This window comes from Hoplias malabaricus, chromosome 6 (assembly GCF_029633855.1).
Source record: "Hoplias malabaricus isolate fHopMal1 chromosome 6, fHopMal1.hap1, whole genome shotgun sequence".
Taxonomy (NCBI): domain Eukaryota; kingdom Metazoa; phylum Chordata; class Actinopteri; order Characiformes; family Erythrinidae; genus Hoplias; species Hoplias malabaricus.
Genome location: NC_089805.1, coordinates 31,910,326 through 31,929,935, shown reverse-complemented (window position 1 = coordinate 31,929,935; position 19,610 = coordinate 31,910,326). Strand labels below are relative to the sequence as shown.

General features: G+C 39.4%; 1 protein-coding gene across 1 annotated transcript; it reads right to left on the bottom strand.

Moving 5' to 3' along the window:
• Positions 1-3,490: 3,490 nt before the first annotated feature.
• Positions 3,491-19,050, bottom strand: plekho1a (pleckstrin homology domain containing, family O member 1a). Its single transcript, XM_066675050.1, has 6 exons — positions 18,927-19,050; positions 18,248-18,394; positions 11,065-11,205; positions 9,877-9,981; positions 6,884-6,985; positions 3,491-6,210 (listed from the first exon to the last, which is right to left on the bottom strand). Exons 1-6 carry the CDS (start codon positions 18,951-18,953, stop codon positions 5,101-5,103), a joined length of 1,632 nt encoding a protein of 543 aa, XP_066531147.1. The 5' UTR covers positions 18,954-19,050; the 3' UTR covers positions 3,491-5,100.
• Positions 19,051-19,610: the final 560 nt, after the last annotated feature.

The following is a 19,610-nucleotide window of genomic DNA, read 5'->3' as shown; positions in this document are numbered from 1 at the left end:
CCAGCATCTGGAGAAAGCTCTCTGTTTTCATGTTATTTTTATAAGTGGCCATGTGCACTGTGCGTTGGGCTGAAAAAAATTGATGCATTAGGTGCGGATGCGTGCTTTCACCCAGCACCTTAACATGGCCATACTCTTTCGTATCGTGTTATAGGTAATAAAGAGAGTGTTTTTTCAGCTCTGTTGCTACAATTCATGCCCGACACATACTGAAAGAACAGCCTCTCTGAAAAGATGAGAGCGACTGTCGTTCCTTTTATTGTACTTAAAGCCCTTTTTCATGTATGGTGTTGGCGTGTGCAAATTTTCCATGAAGAGATGACAAACAAAGCTAAAGCTCAACAGATACAAGGAAATCTTCTGTCAAACTCTCAGAACATTGTAGCTTTTACTTCAGATACACCACTTTATTAATCAGTGAAAATAAAATATTTATCAATGGGTTGTAGCTTACAGTATTTTCAGTCCCGCAGGCTCAAAGTGCATCCTAACATGAGCTTGGATTCTCATGTGGTCATTTCTCAAACTTTGAAAATGAAAACCCAGTGCATAGTTGTCATCTGGCTCTTCTGAGAGGCTGTGAATTTGGTGCTAAATGCTATATATAAAATGTCCTTGATGATTAGCTTGGCCAGTGCACCTCATTTTATGCAGCCAGGTGTTGAAAATAAACAGGAAACATAGAAGGGTTAACAATATAGAGCTACTATACCAGGATATATCACTGTAAAATATTGTGATCCTGAAATTCATCAGTACCTTCCAGTTTGCTGATAAGTAGCATATAGTTCAAGCCAGGTGCCCATGAACTATATGGTCCTCTTTCTCAGCAGAGACTGATCTATTTACGAAAATAGGTCATGTTTGGTAGCTATTCTTTTGGAGCCTCTTCTTATGGAAACATTACAATCTGAGGGAGCAGGGCTTTAACATTTAGCTCTAGGCCTCAGTACTACTAATGCCATCACTGTAATGTCCCTATTAATCCATTTGATTCATTGGAGGCACACCAAAGCCAGATGCTGCAAGGCTAATGAGTCACAAAGCTAAGACCCTTCCCCCACCACACACACACACACATACACACACATATACAAGGGCAGATGAATCAGGTGGCTCCAAGTGAATCAGGTGTGGCACGACTTCCACTTAACTGTTTCTCCTCCAGAATTTAAACACTGCTAGCAAAGTCACATGATCTTCATATAAGCATTTCTCTTAAAAGTATTAACATGGAGTTCATCCAAAATTGATGCAAAATGAATGGAGGTCATGCGTGGTTGTGGGTTAGTCTTACTTCACACGGCTGATTATATGTGGTTTGAATATATCAGGCCCTGTTAATGGGTAATGTGATGAAAAATGCAATCCCAGTCCCTTGAGATTCAGGGCTAGTTAAAAGAGGAGAGATGAGAGACAAAAGGATTAGCCTCTAAATCTTTTATTCCAGCTTGGCAGTGGAAACCTTCACACAGCCTGAAAATCTTAGTTGAATATTTAAAACCTTTGAAGCACTGATATCTGAGCGTGTATCTTGGATAAATTACCAGTATAAAGTTCTTGTGTGTCATTCTAGTAAATTAATTTAGTTTTGTAGAAGTATCAAAATGGTATTAACATCGATTGATAAGAAACCAGTGAAGATGGCAAGGTTGTACATGATAAAATATATCTAGGCTACACATGCAACTCATGTGTAGCCTAAATATTGATGACTCACACTTTGTTTTCCATAATGCTTCAAATTATGCATTAGTCGTCATCACAGATTCTGACTGCGGTTCAGTGGCTCCCTGTCATGCACTGTTTGCTAGACGCATGACCAGCGTAGAGGCCAAGGAGATGAATCAGATTTGTTTCACATATTAAAGTGTGTCAGTTCATTTTCACATGAGCACCCTTCTATCTAATAGAAACAGAGTGGAGAGGTGTTACTCAAGCCAAATACTTTCCCATCCACTCTAAAGGAAAAAGGATTAACAGCAAGCACGACAGGATTGCTCTTAATATACTGATACATTCTACCTGAGAAATATTAATTTAATCATAACTGCATTCAATCTACGACTCAGTTAACATTTCTAATGAGTGAAGGTGATGCATATTAGAAGTTAGAGGTGCTAGTTTCCATTCCCGAAGATCTAGTGTTCACCACTTAGAAATAGGAATGCATGTTAAATTTAACATTTTTTTAAAAAAAGGTTACAGGCTTCAGTATATTTTTAGATTTGAAAGATATTTAAAACCAAAATGTTATGATAATTTAATTTGTATTCTGCATGTATTAGTCATTGGTGGCACAGCAGGTAGTGTAGCAGTCACTCAGCTACAGGGGCCTGGAGGTTGTGGGTTCAAATCCCACTCTTGGTGACTGTCTGTGAAGAGTTTGGTGTGTTCTCCCCGTGTCCGCATGGGTGTCCTCCGGGTGCTTCGGTTTCCTTCCATGGTCAAAAAACACATTGGTAGGTGGTTTGGCAACTCAAAAGTGTGTGTGTGTGTTTGTTGCCCTGTGAAGGACTGGTGCCCACTCCAGGGTTTGTTCCTGCCTTGCGCCCAATAATTCCAGGTAGGTTCCAGATAAACCACGACCCGGAACTGGATATGTGGTTACAGACAATGAATGAATAATTTGTATTCTGTAATATTCTGGCATTATATTATATGCTCAGGCATCCATGAGTTACTGCATGTGTTTATTTAATTGTAATGGATATATAGCCATTTGAAAATATTTTATATTTATTCAATAGGTGGCACAGTGGCGCAGCAGGTAGTGTCGCAGTCACAAAGCTCCAGGGACCTGGAAATTGTGGATTCGATTCCCGCTCCGGATGACTGTCTCCCTGTGTCCGCGTGGGTTTCCTCCGGGTGCTCCGGTTTCCTCCCACAGTCCAAAAACACACGTTGGTTGGTGGATTGGCGACTCAAATGTGTCTGTAGGTGTGAGTGTTGCCCTGTGAAGGACTGGCTCCCCCTCCGGGGAGTATTCCTGCCTTGCACCCAATGATTCCAGGTAGGCCCTGGACCCACTGCGACCCTGAACTGGATAAGCGGTTACAGGTAATGAATGAATTAATGAATATTTATTCAATGACAATCTAGGCATTTCTATATAATGTAAATATCTATGGATGTTGTATTAATGCATCCCTATTTTTAACTTTTTTTCATAAGTAGATCCATGCAAATTCCCATAAGCTCTTATTGGAAGTATCCATAAAGCACATGGTGACAATACAGTGCAGTATTAGCTGTTGTAATAAACCCACACAAATCCCAAACAGCAGCTTTATAGGAGATAAAATATTTTTTTCATTTTATGTCAAAGTACAGTTTGGCCACAAGCAATGAGGTTTGTAGTTATTATATGACAGCAGACAGATCACTTATCTGGTCCTGTACTAATACAATTAGCTACTGAGGATTTACCTTCTTTAACATTGTGGGCTTGTGCTTGATCTTAAGCACACTCATTTTTTAGTGAGGTGATTACACTTAATATGACAAGCCAACCACACTGAAGCCAAATCTGCACTGGATAGCCATAGCCTCTATGCCAAGTCACTATTCATTCACTGGCTATGATTCACATTCAGTCTGCTAACCCATAACAAGGACAGATTTTTATTTAACCACAGGCTTTTTCATAATATAAATTCTGAAACCATGTACAGTAAATCAGATATTAGCATGATCTAATTTGACAGTGTAAGATCTGAGCAGTTATAACATCATGCTCCTCTTAGAGCAATGGATTCCAATAAACCTTTTTAAATAGAAGAGCAAATGCACAGCCTATTAATTAAGGGTACTTAGATAAACCTGCCACCCACCTGATGTATGTTCAGCTGACCCCACTGTAACCCATTTCAACAGCTGTAATTAAAAGCCCATAATTTCTCTGGAGAATAAAATGAACTTAATAAGCAGTTACTGCAACTCTCAAAAATTCTATTCAATGGCATGATTGTATGGACCAAAACACTATCATTATTCAAAACAATGTGAGGCCTATGGAGACAGGGGTTGAAGTACTCCACTGAGCTTGAGTCAGTTATGATAGCGCAGTGAATGTATGGTTGCCAGCTTAGTGGCATTTGTGATCCAGAGCTCATCATCTTGAATCAGTACTTGATCTCACTTGGGTCTTTGTGGTTGGATGCTATCAAATATTAACAAAAACCTTTAAACATCTTATATAAAGCCTGCCTATGTAATTAGATGTGGTTACTGAGGCAACGGGGATAGCACTACCTACTAAGACCCTTAATTGCTGAAGAAATGTTGTAGGACCAATTGTCCCCAAACCTTTGGCCACATAGTGTAGGTTAAACTGCATTTTTCAACCTAGCAAGAGTTGCTACACAAGAACACACTAATGGGCAGACATGGAAATTCTCTTTGGATACCGGCAAAGTATATAAATAGTCATAGCTGTAAAAGTACAAATGAGAACACAAAAGGAGCACTCTTTGTTCACAAACCCACCATACAGACTACCAGCCATGGAAATATAGTATATACACTGTAACTGCTATAGACCCCCTCCTTTCTGTAAATGAACTGCCCTTTCATGAAGACAAATCATCGTTTTATTTTTAAATTTTGTGCAAGTTATATCCTGTAATATCATAAAAGCTTGTAATGAAGTACATATTCACATTATGGCCAAATAGCCCAAGAGCATAACATCACCACCGCATGATTTGTGTGTGACTGGGTCATGGACAATTCTGACCTAGAACTGAAACCCACTGTTTTATGTAGCACAGAAAAACCATCGTGTAGTCCCCGAAACAGATGTAACCTTCAGGGCAACTTTAAAAATTATACCATAAACCTGTGAGGTCCACTGAGGGTAGTATAACAAACAATTTAATCTTCTCTTACAACAGCAAACAAAGTGCACATTGACTGGGAGAGGGAAGAACCTGCAATAAAAATACAGTTATTTACAGGGTAAGTCAAGGGACCAGGGAATTGGTAATCCAATGAATAATGTAGTGTGAGAAAATTTACTGTGGAAAACAGTAGCAAAAACGTTCCCAGTGCATTGGTATAGGGCAATGGGTCAAATGAAGCATTTTGACTACTGGGACATTAGAGGCTTTCATGTTTCCCATTCGCTGAGGGTGTAGATGGAGCTGCAGCTTTATTTTGCTCTGCTTGCTGTTGTCTGGCCTGTAGCTCCTTCACCTCAGCTAGAACTTCCCTTGCTTCTTCCCAGGAGGAGATAGCTTCCTGCAGCAGACGTTCAGCTGCTGCTCTCCTGCTTTCCCAGTCCAGCGCCTCACAAAGAGGTGAGTCCAAGCCCTTTGGCCCTTTAAAATGGGGTGAGCACGAAAGCCACAATTCTACACCCTTTTGATGAGGTGAACTGGAACCAGCGGGATGAAGTAAGTCTGAACTCTTGATGTGGGTCAGATCAATGCATTTCATGTGGGGCGAGTTAGAACCCTTTGAATCAGGCGAGTCTATGCTTTTTGAACGGAAGTTGCCCTTGGAGTGAGGGGACTTGGAAGACTTCAGACAAGGAGAATCCTTGGACTTGACCCGAGGTGAGTCTTTTGTCTTTAAGCTAGGTGACTCCTTGGCCTTAATTTGAGGAGAAGATTCTACACTTTTGCCATGAGTTGAGCTATGAGAGCTGGAGCTTTTGGAGTGAGGTGACTCAGAGCCCTTTAAGTGCCTAAGTCTTGGGGAATCAACACCCCTTATATGGGTGTAGGAGCCCATACGGCCTCTCTGAGGCTCATGTTCCTGAACCTTGGCCAGTAGATCCTGGGTCTTCTGTAACCGCTGGTTGATGAGGTCCTGCAAGTGGCTTGTTGGACTTTGGGCCAGTGTGACTTGGCAGGCTTCTCTCTTGGTGGGCCTCCGTTGTCCACGGGACAGGGCATCATCCATGGAGCCACAGCGACTCCTGCCCTGAGCTAATAACTTCTTGCCAGGCTGAGGGGTGTGATGCTGGCTTTGGTGGCTCCATGAGAGCTCACTCCCACGAGGCAGGCTGCTGGTTTTTACTCTGGATTCCACAGGGGTCACTCGGGGCCTGGAGACATCTGTGCCAGCACGCTTCCGCCCAGGAGCCAAAACGTCCAAGTTTCCCCGATGGTCCTTCACCCACACGGCATAATCCTCCTCCAACATGCTGGCATCTTCCTCATGCACCAAGTCCAGAGTTAGCATCCCATCCGAAGAAGTTGAGGCCTGTGGATAATAGTCATACTCATCATTGTTGCAGTATTTAGCTTCAATTTTTAATGGTTAACTAACAGCAACAGAAAGAGATGTTAACCACATAATCTCTAGGTATGTTATTTAGTTATCCTATATTATTAACACTGAGAACAATACACCTTTGGGTTCCACTCACAAATGTTGTCTTTTGTAACAACTTTTTTCCAAAGAATGGTTGGACAAATTTTAACAATTAGTGATAAAATACATTAGGTCTCATAAATTTAGGTTTGCATTCATGAGATAGCATTATGTTTCAAGATACAATTGCACACAAACAAGCTGGATTACCTGGTTATATCTAAGCAGGCTGGAAAATGTAATGCATTTTCTAAAATGGGAATGATACCATACATAGAATTTGAAATTAATAATGCATTTGATTTTTAAGAGCTTGTATACAAATACAGTTTCTACCACATTAAGTTGGCTGAAACATAGAAAGGCCAGTTATTTAGTATTTGAATAGAGCATGTAGTTCTTAGAGTAAAGAAGGAAAGTTTAGGTTGTTAAATACAAATATATTTGTGTTCTGACTTCACTGAAAGCCTAGAACACAGAGGACTGTACTTTCCAGCAATCTGCCCATAAAACAACCACTTCTTCTGACTGAACTCAAAGTCAGTACTGAAATGCCACCCACCACAGCCATAAGATGACCCCGCGTGGGCAAGCGGCGCCCAAGAGGAATCTTGGCACGGTCACGTGTTGGGTGAGCCAACAGGCTCTCCTCTTCAATTGTGACCTGCCAAGAGAAAAATGCAAAATAGGGTAGGTAAAGCAAGGATGGACTTTGCCTTGGATTTACAACCTTGTAAAAAGCTAGTCATTTTCATATGCAGAGAGATTAGTCTCAAAATACTTTACAAATGGATAAATGTTAACCCACAAATTAAACACAAGTCACAAATATATTTCACTGTTCACAAATGAACACGTCCCAATCTGTGTCTCACAGTCTGCAATTTGTACAAATAAAATTACATTCATAAATACATGTTTTTGGTTTTCATAGATATATCACAATTTTATGCCAGAATAAATACATTTGTTTAAATTTACATTGCAAATATTTACAAAGTCAAAGTCTCGAATTAAAAATTTATTTGTAAAATGTATAATCTGCATTTGTGAATTTGTTTTCCATGACGTGCATTTGTTCATTTCCTCTCGCGGGTTTTTGGATTTCGAGACTTTCCTCTCGCATTTTATAGAATCAGGTTTGTGCCAAAAAGAATCGCACAAAATAATAATCTCAAACATAAAACTTATAACTTGCAAACAAAATATCCAGTTCTGACGTTTGTGCTCCATAACTTTTGCACATGAGCTCTGAGTTCTGCGCGTGCGCTCTTAGTTTTGTGCGCGAGTGCTTCGAGTTCCGTGTGCGAACTCAGTTTTGTGCGCCTGAGTTTTGCGTGGGCGGATTTTCTCAGGGGTGCCTTCCCATTGGCTAATGAATTTTTAAGTGACAACTCAGTGTCCAAAGTATTTTGGACTACCCATGCGTACTCCACATTGCAGCTCAGCAGTGGAGAGACACAGTGGGGATTTTACATAAACAGGAATACTTTCTGTGATTTTGCTGTTTTAAAACGCTGAAATACCTGCAAAGTCCGACAATATCAATGTAGATATTGGTAGTTTCGTCTAAAACTTAAGTTTTTACTGTGAAAACAAACCTGTTTGTCTCTCGTAGATACTGATCTGAGGTAAATGCACAGTGATGTCTGTGATTACTCAGGATAAAACAATAAATGAGCATTTATTTCTGTTTATTTGTAAAATATTTTTATATGAATGCTTGAGCTCCTGTTCAGAATCCCGTGTACTAATGTATTGAACCAAAACAGCTATTATGATTTAAATGCTCAAATTTTATTTTGATGATCAGAGTTACTCAGTTACTCTAGTTTCCCTGGGGACTAGGGTTGTCAAATAAAATACGTTAAAACCATCCCGTATTTGGACTAAAACCGTGTTGCTTATTGGGTTGATACGGGACTGATATGTTTCGTAATTTTGAGATTGGATTGTTAAAAACGGGTGATCTGTTTCAGACAGATGCTCTTCCTCAGCCGGAGGGAGGGGCAGATACCCCAAGGCTCCGAAACAGAATGTGCGCTTCTCATTGGTTATCACGTTTATTTAGCCAATCAGCAGCCAGAGTTAGCTGTTTATCATTTACTGCGGCAGCCAATGGAGTCATAGTCCCGCCTACAGGGGGTTGTTTTGCTGCGGACCTTAGTGCAACAGGTCAGTCCTGAGACACTGGGGAAAACAACAGTGCCACCTAGCGGTAGCTCGTTCGCCTGTTGGCCACATTTGTGGATCAGGCTGCATTTGTATTTGAAACGGGTGAAATGCGAGAGGAAAGTCTCAAAATCCAAAAACCCGCGAGAGGAAATGAACAAATGAACAAATGCACCTCACGGAAAACACGTGAGTGACTTGATTCACAAATGCAGATTCAACATTTTAGAAATAAATTTTTAATTCGAGACTTCGATTTTACAGATATTTGCAATGTCAATTTAAACAAATGTATTTATTTTGGCATAAAATTGTGATATATCTATGAAAACCAAAAACATGTATTTATGAATGTAATTGTATTTGTACAGACTGCAGACTGTGAGACACAGTTTGGGATGTGTTCATTTGTAAACAGTGAAACATATTTGTGACTTGTGTTTAATTTGTGGATTAACATTTTACGTATTTTGAAGTATTTTGAGACTAATCTCTCCATATTTTCAGAAAGCTGAACTGAAATATTATGGTCTTGAGGTTTATAAATGTACAAGACACGACATAGGAAACATCTGGCTAATTTCACAGTTCCACATATAGGATGTGTTATATATATATATATATATATATATATATATATATTTAGGAGCTGATTAACTCACAGATTTATAGTGAGTTAATATAGTGTGCCTTCACACTTCACACATTCACAGGAGGTGAAGTGTTAGTATCGTTGGGATTACAGTCAAAGAGGGTTCACAGATAACATCTCAAACAGAAGGCTGATGTTGGTTTCTTGCATATTGGAGGAATCTGATGTTAAACGATATTATGGTATTTATATTTTTCACCGATGTCTTCTTATAAAACAAGATGATTCACTAAGGTACAAATCATGTAGTACTTAGCCAAGCGAAATCCTTTTGCTGACCTTATTTGATGTTTGCCTGTCAAAGCTTCAAGCTTTGGGTTGGCTATACCGTGTTTGGCTGAAATGCCTTTTAAAGTAATGTCCAGCATTGGGGCTGTTATGACAGGACATTTTTAGTCCACTTCAGTGCTTTGTGGTTTCTGCAAAAAGGATTACAAAGACAAATCTTTCTATCCAATTCAGCTCTATCCTCTCTAATGGTGCAAAAGAATGCAAACCCAGACATGAAGACAGATGGGGACGTATGGGGCAGTAGTGGACTAAAAAGAGGGAGATAAAAGAGAAGAAATAGATATGAACAGTTCCTGTGGGTAAAACAGAAGATGAAAAAAAGCAGGAAGAGTGGGTGGACGTGGGAGATGAAACCAAGAAACATACAATTATTGGTGCAAATATGAGATTTAGATAGCGAGAAACAAAGACAAAGCACCAAAAATATGTTTTCAGCTCACCTCATCCAGAATACGGTTCTTAGCCCTGATAATAGCTGTGTTTAAAACATTGATCCATGACTCTTTCTCCTCTGGACTTACAGCCAAAAACACAAGATTGGGAGTCTAAAAGAAAAACATTGAAAAAGAAATGTGTTCTAATTATCTACCTTTTTCTAAATACATCCTGGTATCAACTGTGCAACTGTTTATTCTGTGATTCTGATGGCAGAGCTGAAAGAAGTTGTGAGAGCATGAGAGGTGGATTACAAGCACTGGCTGGATTTAAGCTTTGCGTGCAGCACAAAGCCAGCCAAATTCAGCTGTAAAGCATCTCCACATGCTCCTTAAAATCTCCATAAATGAATTAAAGTCTGGCCCAATCTACAGTGGGCAAAATGAGGCAAATCTGCACGATTTAACAATCTTAGAAGAGCTAAGGAAAGGTACACATTATTTCTTAATCCTAGATCTCTCTTTCTCTTTCTCACAAACACACAACTCATACATGCATGTTTTCAACAAAAGTAGTAAGGTATTTCACAAATAGTCCATATAATATTAGCCACTCTAGCAAATGTTTAGCCTAATAAATTTGATGTGAATACTCCCTAGAATTACTAATTTAATGAAACCTAGTCAAAGCTAAAGCTAATACCCAAATTAATGTTTAAGAAAACCTCACAAGGTGAAAATATGTGCAAAGTGAAGGACCCTGAACTGTGAGTGACAGTACAGTCACAGTGGATGACACATATTTTAGTGTGAGTAATGTAGTTGTGACATTGCAGTTCAGCACAGGCTAAAACTGAAGATGGGCTCGAGTTCATTATGTGTTTTGTCTTCCACAAGAGCAATAGGATTAGTGCATGTACCTGTTAAAAAAAGTACTGTAGGAAAAACTATATATTAATTATGTGTCTTTTGGAAGACAAGTCTATTTTTAGGGTGTAGTCTTGTCTACCATGATGACTTATAATTAACTATGTGCATGGTGGATTGGATCTTTAAAGGATGTAACCAATGCTAATGGTACAAATTGGAACTAAGGAAATGCTTTTTTTGCCTTAGCTTATCTACTAGATGTGGGATAATAGGATAAATTATGTGGATTGTTTTTAACTTTTTTTTTGACAAAACCATCACTGAACCTCATTGCTTATATATATTGGATCTTTATTTGGTCTGTTTCTCCATGTGTGGACTCACCCGAGTGGCAGACTGACGGCAGCGCAGGAGGGTAAACTTGCTGAGGTTCTTCTTGCTGTGACTCTTGGCCTTTCGCACCTCCTCTGAGCGCTCATACTCAGCCAGGTCAAACACCTCATGGGTCCTCCCATCATGCTTCATCTACAGAAAGGGAGCAAAAACAGCAGTGTCGATTCAACCAGAGCACTCTATCCCATAGAAGGGTACAAGCTGTTTTTTTATGTGTCGATTAATTGACTGCCATCTGCGGCCCTTTCACGCTGACTGTGCTGCTGACCATGGAACACAGCAGGCCACATTGACTTCAGCCTGAGGGATAGAGGTAATTACAGATAACCCTTAGTGCCAGGCACATCCTGTGACAGGGATCACTTCAGCTCACTCCACATAAATGCAATTGAAATATGTATTACTACAAACCCCATTTCCAGAATGGTCGGGACATACTGTAAAATGCAATTAAAAGAAGAATCTGTGATTTTGAAAATTCACAAAGAATATTTATCTAATGGAGAAATTCACAGAGAACAGGACACCAAACAACTTCACTGTGTTTTGTAAATATAAACCTATTTAAAATGTGATGCCTGCCACACACATTTTGCCCAATCTGACTAGATAAAAGACTTCAGCTGGTCAACAGTTTTTGGACGTCTAATTCTCCTCTTCCTGATGCACAATAAGAGACAGCCAAAACACACTCCTGTGTCTACAAAGCCATGTTTTTGCAGTGTGTACAGAAAGAGATCTGGCATTGTCTTGCTAGAGCACTGTAGTATGGTTCTTATACAGTGCCATCTGAGAGCTGGAATGTCAAGCTCAAAATTGTTGTCCATCCTTATCTACATGCTCCAGATTTCCGGAATAATTTCACAATATTAACTATTGTAGAAGATAAAAGACATAAATTCTTTGCAATCTTGCATTTATGCAATTCATGTTTTGAAAAATGCAAAGATTTTATTACAGCTTTTACTGCTTTCAAACCTTTTCTTCTTAAAATTGACCTCTTGTACTGCTCTGAGATTACATCATATTGATTTGCATTGTGCTGTTTAGTATATCATGGCTGTCACATTAAAACCTTTTTTTTTTTTTTTACATTAAAACATTTTTTTCGTGGCGTCTTTGAAACGTTTTGATAATGCCAGCTTCGCTTTGTGAAAATCACATGGAAAATTTTTTAAGAAAATTGGTCCAGAAAACAAAATCTTGTTATTTAAAATTTAGGAAGAATTTCATATTTTCTGTAAATTCACCATTTTGTAACTTTAGAAAGCTTATAGGTTATATAGGTTTTTGTTTTTATGTTAAAATTTCATGCATAATTAAAATATTCTTGATAATTCACTACTCTGTTAAGTTATTCTACAACTGAAAGTACAACAAGAAAAATCCTGCTTCGCTAAAAGGAAAATATTTTCCTTTCCTCCAAATTCTTTTCCTTTTATTTGGCCCTTTACTTGACCCGTCTGTGAAAACAACTCATTTAATCACAGGTCAATCCTCATTAAATCTGACTGAGTAAAAAATGAGAAGGTTTATTGAGTCTCAGAGTGTGTCAGGAAGCCATTCCCTTTTGAACCTACAATTCCCAGCGGGCCACATTTAAGGGCACAGCAGTTCATGACTCCAGATGGAGAAAGAATATGTGTGGAAAAAGACATCTCAGTGTATCTCTGTATGGCAGTCTGACTTTATTGGCTTCATAAGCTCACTAGAATGGTACAAGGGCAAATACAGCATACTGGGTTAGAATTCTGTATGGTTGCTAGGCATTCACCATAGCAACACAAATGAGCAACAAAGGAATCCACTGTCAGTGAGCCAGTGCAAGTCAAAATGATCAAAGTGATCGAGTTCGGGAGTGTAATATCAAACAGCACAAGTACAAGTGCACCAGCCGCACCCTCATTAGCAGAAAGACATTTTGCAATATATTGAGGAATATCTATCTTCAAAAAAAAAAAAAAATACATAAATATATATACACACGAGAAGTCCCTGTATATATGTTACATTTCATTATGTGTAACCTCTTTCCTCCTAGTTAACCAACCTCCTGAGTTTAAAGAAGAGTGGTGTAAGCTTACAGTGAGAAAGAATGCATGGGCTAATACTAATATGGGGCAAAAGACCCCTGAAGGAACATGCCTGGCCTGCCTCCATCACATCAATATTTCACTCTCCTGCTGTTGGCCCAGCACGTTTCAGGCAGGGGGCCATCCTCATCCCAGGATTAACCACCTCCAAAAATAACCCACTAACCAACAAACATTATACTGACTGCGGAGACATTCAGCTCAGTAAAAATATCACAAAAAAAGGAAACATATGCTCCATAAATGGTGCTGTTATGAATTTTGCATTTGCTTTTACTAAAATGCTTGGACAATCATTCTGAAAAAGCAATGCTGAAAATAAAAGACTTGTGAGGTCTCTTGTTGTATGAGGGGTGGCTGTATGACTTGGCTGCCTAATGAAGATGCAAATTTCCAGCAGTGAACTAATGATTTTTGGAATGCTGTGCTAGAAATGAAAATACAGAATCTGTGTTACAAACATGGCTGCTCTACAGTAAAGTATGCACTGTAAACACATGGCAAACTGAGCACTGAATGGCTTCACAGGGGAGCCATAAAGGTAGTTCCTATTAGTTTGGCTCCAAATTGTAGTCAACATGAATACCCTACAATTACATGCCAGAGAGGGTTTATTTTTGTACAAACTAGGTTGGAATTAAAGGTGGAAAATGGATTTGCAAAATCCCTTGAATCATAGCGGAAAACAGACTTAAATCTGGTTGGCAACATTACTTTTGAGGCCAGCCAGCTCTCCCAAAATAGAAATCAACATCATTAAAATAATGGGCATATGTAAACCTCTCAGCCTTATGCCACTCCAAACAAATGACAATGCTATGCAAAGTAAAAGATCATGATTCACTGTGTGAGTGATTACACTGATGTTGCAGCAGGCTCATTTACATCTGTAATAAACCTGTGTTAGATCTGTGTTCCTTTTTATACTTCAAATAACAAAGCTCATACATAAATCACACAGTGATACCGCTATGTAAAGCAGGTTGCGTGATTCAGTTCTGATGAGAGCTTTCAGGATGGGCTGAGCTGGTATTAGGATTCACTTAATATCCTGCCACTCATGCAATCAAAGTAAAGCTGATTCTAGAGCAGCACGTTATTGTTGACCTAACTAAACATATCCTGGTTCAAAATGTGTTTGTTAGCTAATAAATTTATGTTGGATAATTTCTACCTAATACAATCTAAAACAATCAAAATAATCCAGAGCTACCATTTGTTGCTAATACAAAAATGCTAATTAATACATGCCAAGACAATGGCTGGAATTACAGTCAATGTGAACTGAAGATCAAAAACAGATATATGATGTTTAAATGTAATTGTTATTATGGTTAAAAGTCTGCAACTAAGTACTCTATTAGCAATGTGTTTGCCACTCTATAATGTGCTGTAACAAATCATTATCTTATGCTACCTTGTATTGTATGCTAATTCTAGATACTAAAAAAATATGTATTATACCATTCGGCGAAACACTGGTGAAGGGACACGGTGGCTGAGTTGGGTACACAGGAACTGGGTCCAGTGAGTAAGCTTTGGTGTTAGGTGTAGCTGGTTGCTGATCGGACCATAAACAGCCACAGCAACTCTGCTGGTTCGGGTTAGGATTTAAATGGCCAAAGATTACAGGAATGCTGTGGCTGTAGGTAGGAAGGGAGTGGGGTGGACCTTATGTAGTGCTTGGATTGGCACAGGATCTTTTACATCGTATCCTGTGTATGATTATTATTACAGAGCTGATTCACCGCAAATATATGTCTAATGTATTTTACATTTTATATAACATAGCCTGTGGTTTAGCATGGTTTATGTGTAGGAGTGCAAGCATTACACTTGCCCATCCTATTTACAGTATACTGAAGCCCCACATACAGTAAGTGCAGGCACATCAATTATTCACACCAGACATATAGCAAGTGTTTGAACATAAAAACACTTGTACTCAAGAAGCTTGACTCCACATACAGTTCAAAACTCAGGCAAGCACATACTGAGGTACCTTTTTACCAAAATTCCATGATACAGAGGATATGCCTAATGAGAATGCTTCACATCATACAGTTACTTCCACTGACATTATCCTGGCAGGCACAGGGCTGTCTCGGGCAAAGTGAAAGAATATGGTGGTGTACAGTGTGTCCTGTCACTCAGTTGCCAGCTTCAGGACACCTTACTCTCCCCCAAAGGGGCTGTACACTCCTGAGGCAGTCAAAACCACCAGCATGATGCAACCTGCTGACACTATCTCTGCTGATGGCAAAAATAACTCAGCATGCCTGAGGTCTGAAATGCTACCAATGGATGTTATCTTAAAACACATATAGATTATATGTCATGGAGCTGCTAGTTTTTTATAAGTATTAAGAGGTGTAAAGATAATGTTTTAGCCTCTTAGCATTCATAGACCTGTCAGGGGGGTAGATATTCATCGTACATTGCTATAATAATAAAGGGCAGGCATAAAAACATCTTCACAATACAAAATACAGGTTTGTAAACTGGTACAGAAAGAGAAACAGTAGTGTCTCATTTACAAAAAAGCACTATAGAAAACTATGAATACTGTGATTCTTTAACATTTCACATAGTGAGCTTAACCTAAGGATTTCTTTGTGATGAAGCAACAAATTGGACAGTGTTCTTAAGTGCTGACAACGTCTGTGATTTACTGTGAGAGAATTGTCATATTGCCCACCCCTTAATATTACTATTCCAAAATAATAAAAATGCTGTTTTTGTACGGTTTACTGTGTAGTTACTGTATAATAAGACTACAGATGTTTAGAATTACTTTTACAAGTATACATGGATATTTGGAAGCTCAATGCATAATGAACACTATCTACTCTGTTATATAGTCTATACAAGATATACACTGTGCTGAATATTCAAAATTTTGGTTACTATATTGACAAATTAAATTTAAAAAATCTTATATATCAGATTCCTATTCAGCAATCAAATTGCTTATCAAATGAGAGAAAATGAAAAATTCACAAACACATCACATGCATTATAAAGTAAGATGTGTAATCTAATGGCTCAAAAAACATTGTTAACCAAGCAATCATAACCTGCCTCTTGTTTCATCAAAGGACAGTTCTGCTCAAAGGATGGAATGCTAAGCTTGGCTCTTGCTCAAATGTTGGTAACAGCTATCTTTACTAAGCATCATACTCTAGAGCTTTTTCTGAATGAAAGGATGAGTGACAAAACCAATTCACATCCTGTCACATTTGCTTTCAAAAAGAGAACCCCACCAGGAAATGCCAGCATCATCAATGCAGTACAAAATGTTCTGTGTATAAAAGGCTTAAACAGATATTACAAGTAATGATACAGCTGGAACTGATCTACACTTACATTTAAAGAACACAGTGATTTCTGACTGCACAAACATCATTTTGTCTGATGTACTTTATTTTATTATCTGAATGTGCTTTTATTAAAGCTCACTGAAATGTTGGAATGTCAATGTGGTTTGCAGTTAGATAATGGCTGAGTGTATTCATGTGTATTTGTGTGTGTGTGTGTGTGTGTGTGTGTGTGTGTGCGCGTGCATGTGGGGGTGTCATGGCTCTGCATTCAGAGCCTTGGGCATCCTCAGGCACAAAAAAGAATTGCAGCTGTGGCTTTGATCTCTTAATGTGCGTAATGGCAATTGTACTTCATCCAAAAGACTGCAGCTGAGCCAGTGAGGGGCAAGCCACTCAGCAACATTTTTGATGTGATTTCTGTTATCTTAAGGATTAAGGCATAGACTAGGTTATGATTTTGGGGTGGTGGTGGAGGGGGGTAGTATGTAACTCATTTTATCGGTACAGACCTCACTCTCTCTACCCCAAGTGACAGAGCTGGAAAACTAAGTGGCCTTCTGGCTATAACGAGAGAGCCACTGTTAACCCTCTCTGAAAATCACCATCATTGACGTGCTCAGGTGTCAAGTGCACAGTTGATTTTATAACAGATACCAGTCCACTAAACCAGAAATTGGATTTGGAGAATAAAGTCTTACAGTGGTGGTTACTCTATTCAGAAGGCAAAAGAGACCAACGAATGTTGTAACAAAGCTCAGCTCTTACATAATCAAATGCACTATACTCAACTTGATGCAGTCTTTTGGCAGCATTAAATGCCCACAAAGCAATCACATAGTAGCCATTCAATTATTTTCTGGCATAGAATGTGCATAGGATATTTTACAGATCTACAGCTAAATATAATATAAATTATAACAACAATATGTGTCCCAACAGCAGTGAACAATAATGAATTGAAACCGCAGAAAACTGCTATAAATAGGAGTTATTATATCAAAAGGTATATTAAAGAAAGTGACTGTGCTCACTGAATTTTCAAAATCCAGAGACAGGCACATCAACAAAGAAAATCTGGTATTTTATTATTCTTTCCAATAATCCTATAGAATTAAAAAGTGAAACTGAAATATTTAAATGACCTCTATTCTGACTGGCTGTCCTGTATTGTGCCTTATTCAAAACATAGTAGAGAATGAAACACTCCTTGGCCTAATGGACAGAGGACTGGGCTTGGTCCCAGGAGGTTGCTGGTTCGATCCCCAGGACAGGAAGGAACATCCATGGCTGAAGTGCCCTTGAGCAAGGCACTGAACCCCTAAACGGTCTGCCCCCCCGATGTCTGCCCCCTGCTCTGGGTGTGTTCACAGCCCCTAGTGCACTAGTGTGTGTGTGTTCACTGTCAGAGATGGGTTTAATGCCAAAGACACATTTTGTTGTGCGTTGTACAATGACAAGTAATTGCACCTTAACTGCAGTAGGTGGATATGAATAAATGGATGTATGCCAGTGATTTAACATCATGGAAACAATAAGCCAAAACAGCTGGTTTTAGAAATCAGTCACTACATATGATGTATGGACTGGATGGTGTATATTGAACAGTGTTTCTTGAACAGGCAGGAAATCAAACCCTGTTATTACCCATGACACAACACCAAACCAGTTTCCTTTTCTTGTAATAATTCTGACATGAGTCTTTTAAACATTACATAAACTATGCTTTATGCTACAATCTCAGTTTCAGAGAACTCAACTCACCTCTTTCTCAAATATGTAAAGGTGGTCCCCTTTCAGCATCACAAAGCGATTTCTCCATATCTCTCTGAAAATGCCTTTGCCACAGAACTTACGGATCCAGCCTACTTTGTCCGGCTGCGATGACAGCTGGTTGGCATCTTGAAGTCCCTGCGTGGACAGAGAGTAAATCCCAGCCTTATATAACAGGGGTATTAAACATGAAAAGCCTCTCCTCCCTATTAAACCCACCCTGATATACTGATCTATTACATATAAATATGCCATGTGCTGATGATCTTGGCAATAGAGACTCAACAGGACGGTCGTTAATTGTGGCTCACTTTAAGGGTGTGGCTAATTACCTTAAACACTCTGTCATAGGCTGAAATAACAGATATTTTACCTTCGCTTATCGTCCAAAGATAACACCGCCCATATATAGGAGCCTATAGGAGTGGTAAAGCAATTGTAAACCGTTAATGCTACTCTTCCTTAAATACAACACGAAGGAGTCACCAAAATCATCCAACACAGGTTTAAGACGGTGCCATAAATTTACAGCTTCACAGGTCTGACACAGAAACGCGTGGCATACAGCCGTAGCCAGGAATAACTGATTTTCAGAAATGTGCACGAGCGCTGGAGAAAAGAACACCGAACTGAGAGGAACAGCGCAGAGTCATTCAGCATTTAATCTTACCCTCTTCACCAGATGGCTTTTCTTCATGTTGAACGGTAACCGTGGGACTTTCTCTGGTCTGTAATCCGCTGCTTTGTGGTGAACGATCCGCTCCTCTATGCGTTTGGGTTTCTGTGCGCGCGCAGGTCACGGAGCAGCTCCTCGCAGTGCTGTCGTTTCACAGATCGCGTGCATGCTGTCTGTAGGAGCTCGTGAGGCTCCGGAGAGCTGCGGAGAGTGCTGCGGTGAATGAGTCGATTGAGCGCAGATCTGCTCCGAGTGCAGCTCCGCGGCGCCCTCTACCGGTCAGCGGCGGTGTGGGTTGGGGTATGATTTTAGGAGAGATGGGATGGGCAGATGTTCCCGCTCCCGTTTTAAAGGTGAACTAGTGCCGCTTTTACTCTCAGTACAGCACACATCGGTCTTTTGAAGACTTGCGAGTCTCAAGACAAGGCATTTCTTGTGAGAATGAGTTTTAACATACTAACCTTTAAATGATATCAGTTTGATGTAACGTTTTACAACTATCTACAGGTTACTGAACCTCATCTATTTACAATCTTTAACTATTGTAAACCTGTCTATGCACATTCTGCTCTGGTAACACAGCAGTAGCTGGCCATTTTTAAAGACAGTTTAAAGACAAGACCAACCCACCTTACTTACTATGTGGACATTTTTAAAGTGGCCACACTCTGCTACTTG

Bases quoted from the DNA above. Each gene is read 5' to 3' on its own strand.
- plekho1a (XM_066675050.1), bottom strand. From the start codon at position 18,953: ATGAAGAAAAGCCATCTGGTGAAGAGG. The intron at 18,395-18,926 runs GTAAGATTAAAT...CTGTCCACGCAG, and splicing joins AAAGCCATCTGGTGAAGAGG to GGACTTCAAGATGCCAACCA. The intron at 6,211-6,883 runs GTGGGTGGCATT...TATTATCCACAG, and splicing joins GGGGTCATCTTATGGCTGTG to GCCTCAACTTCTTCGGATGG.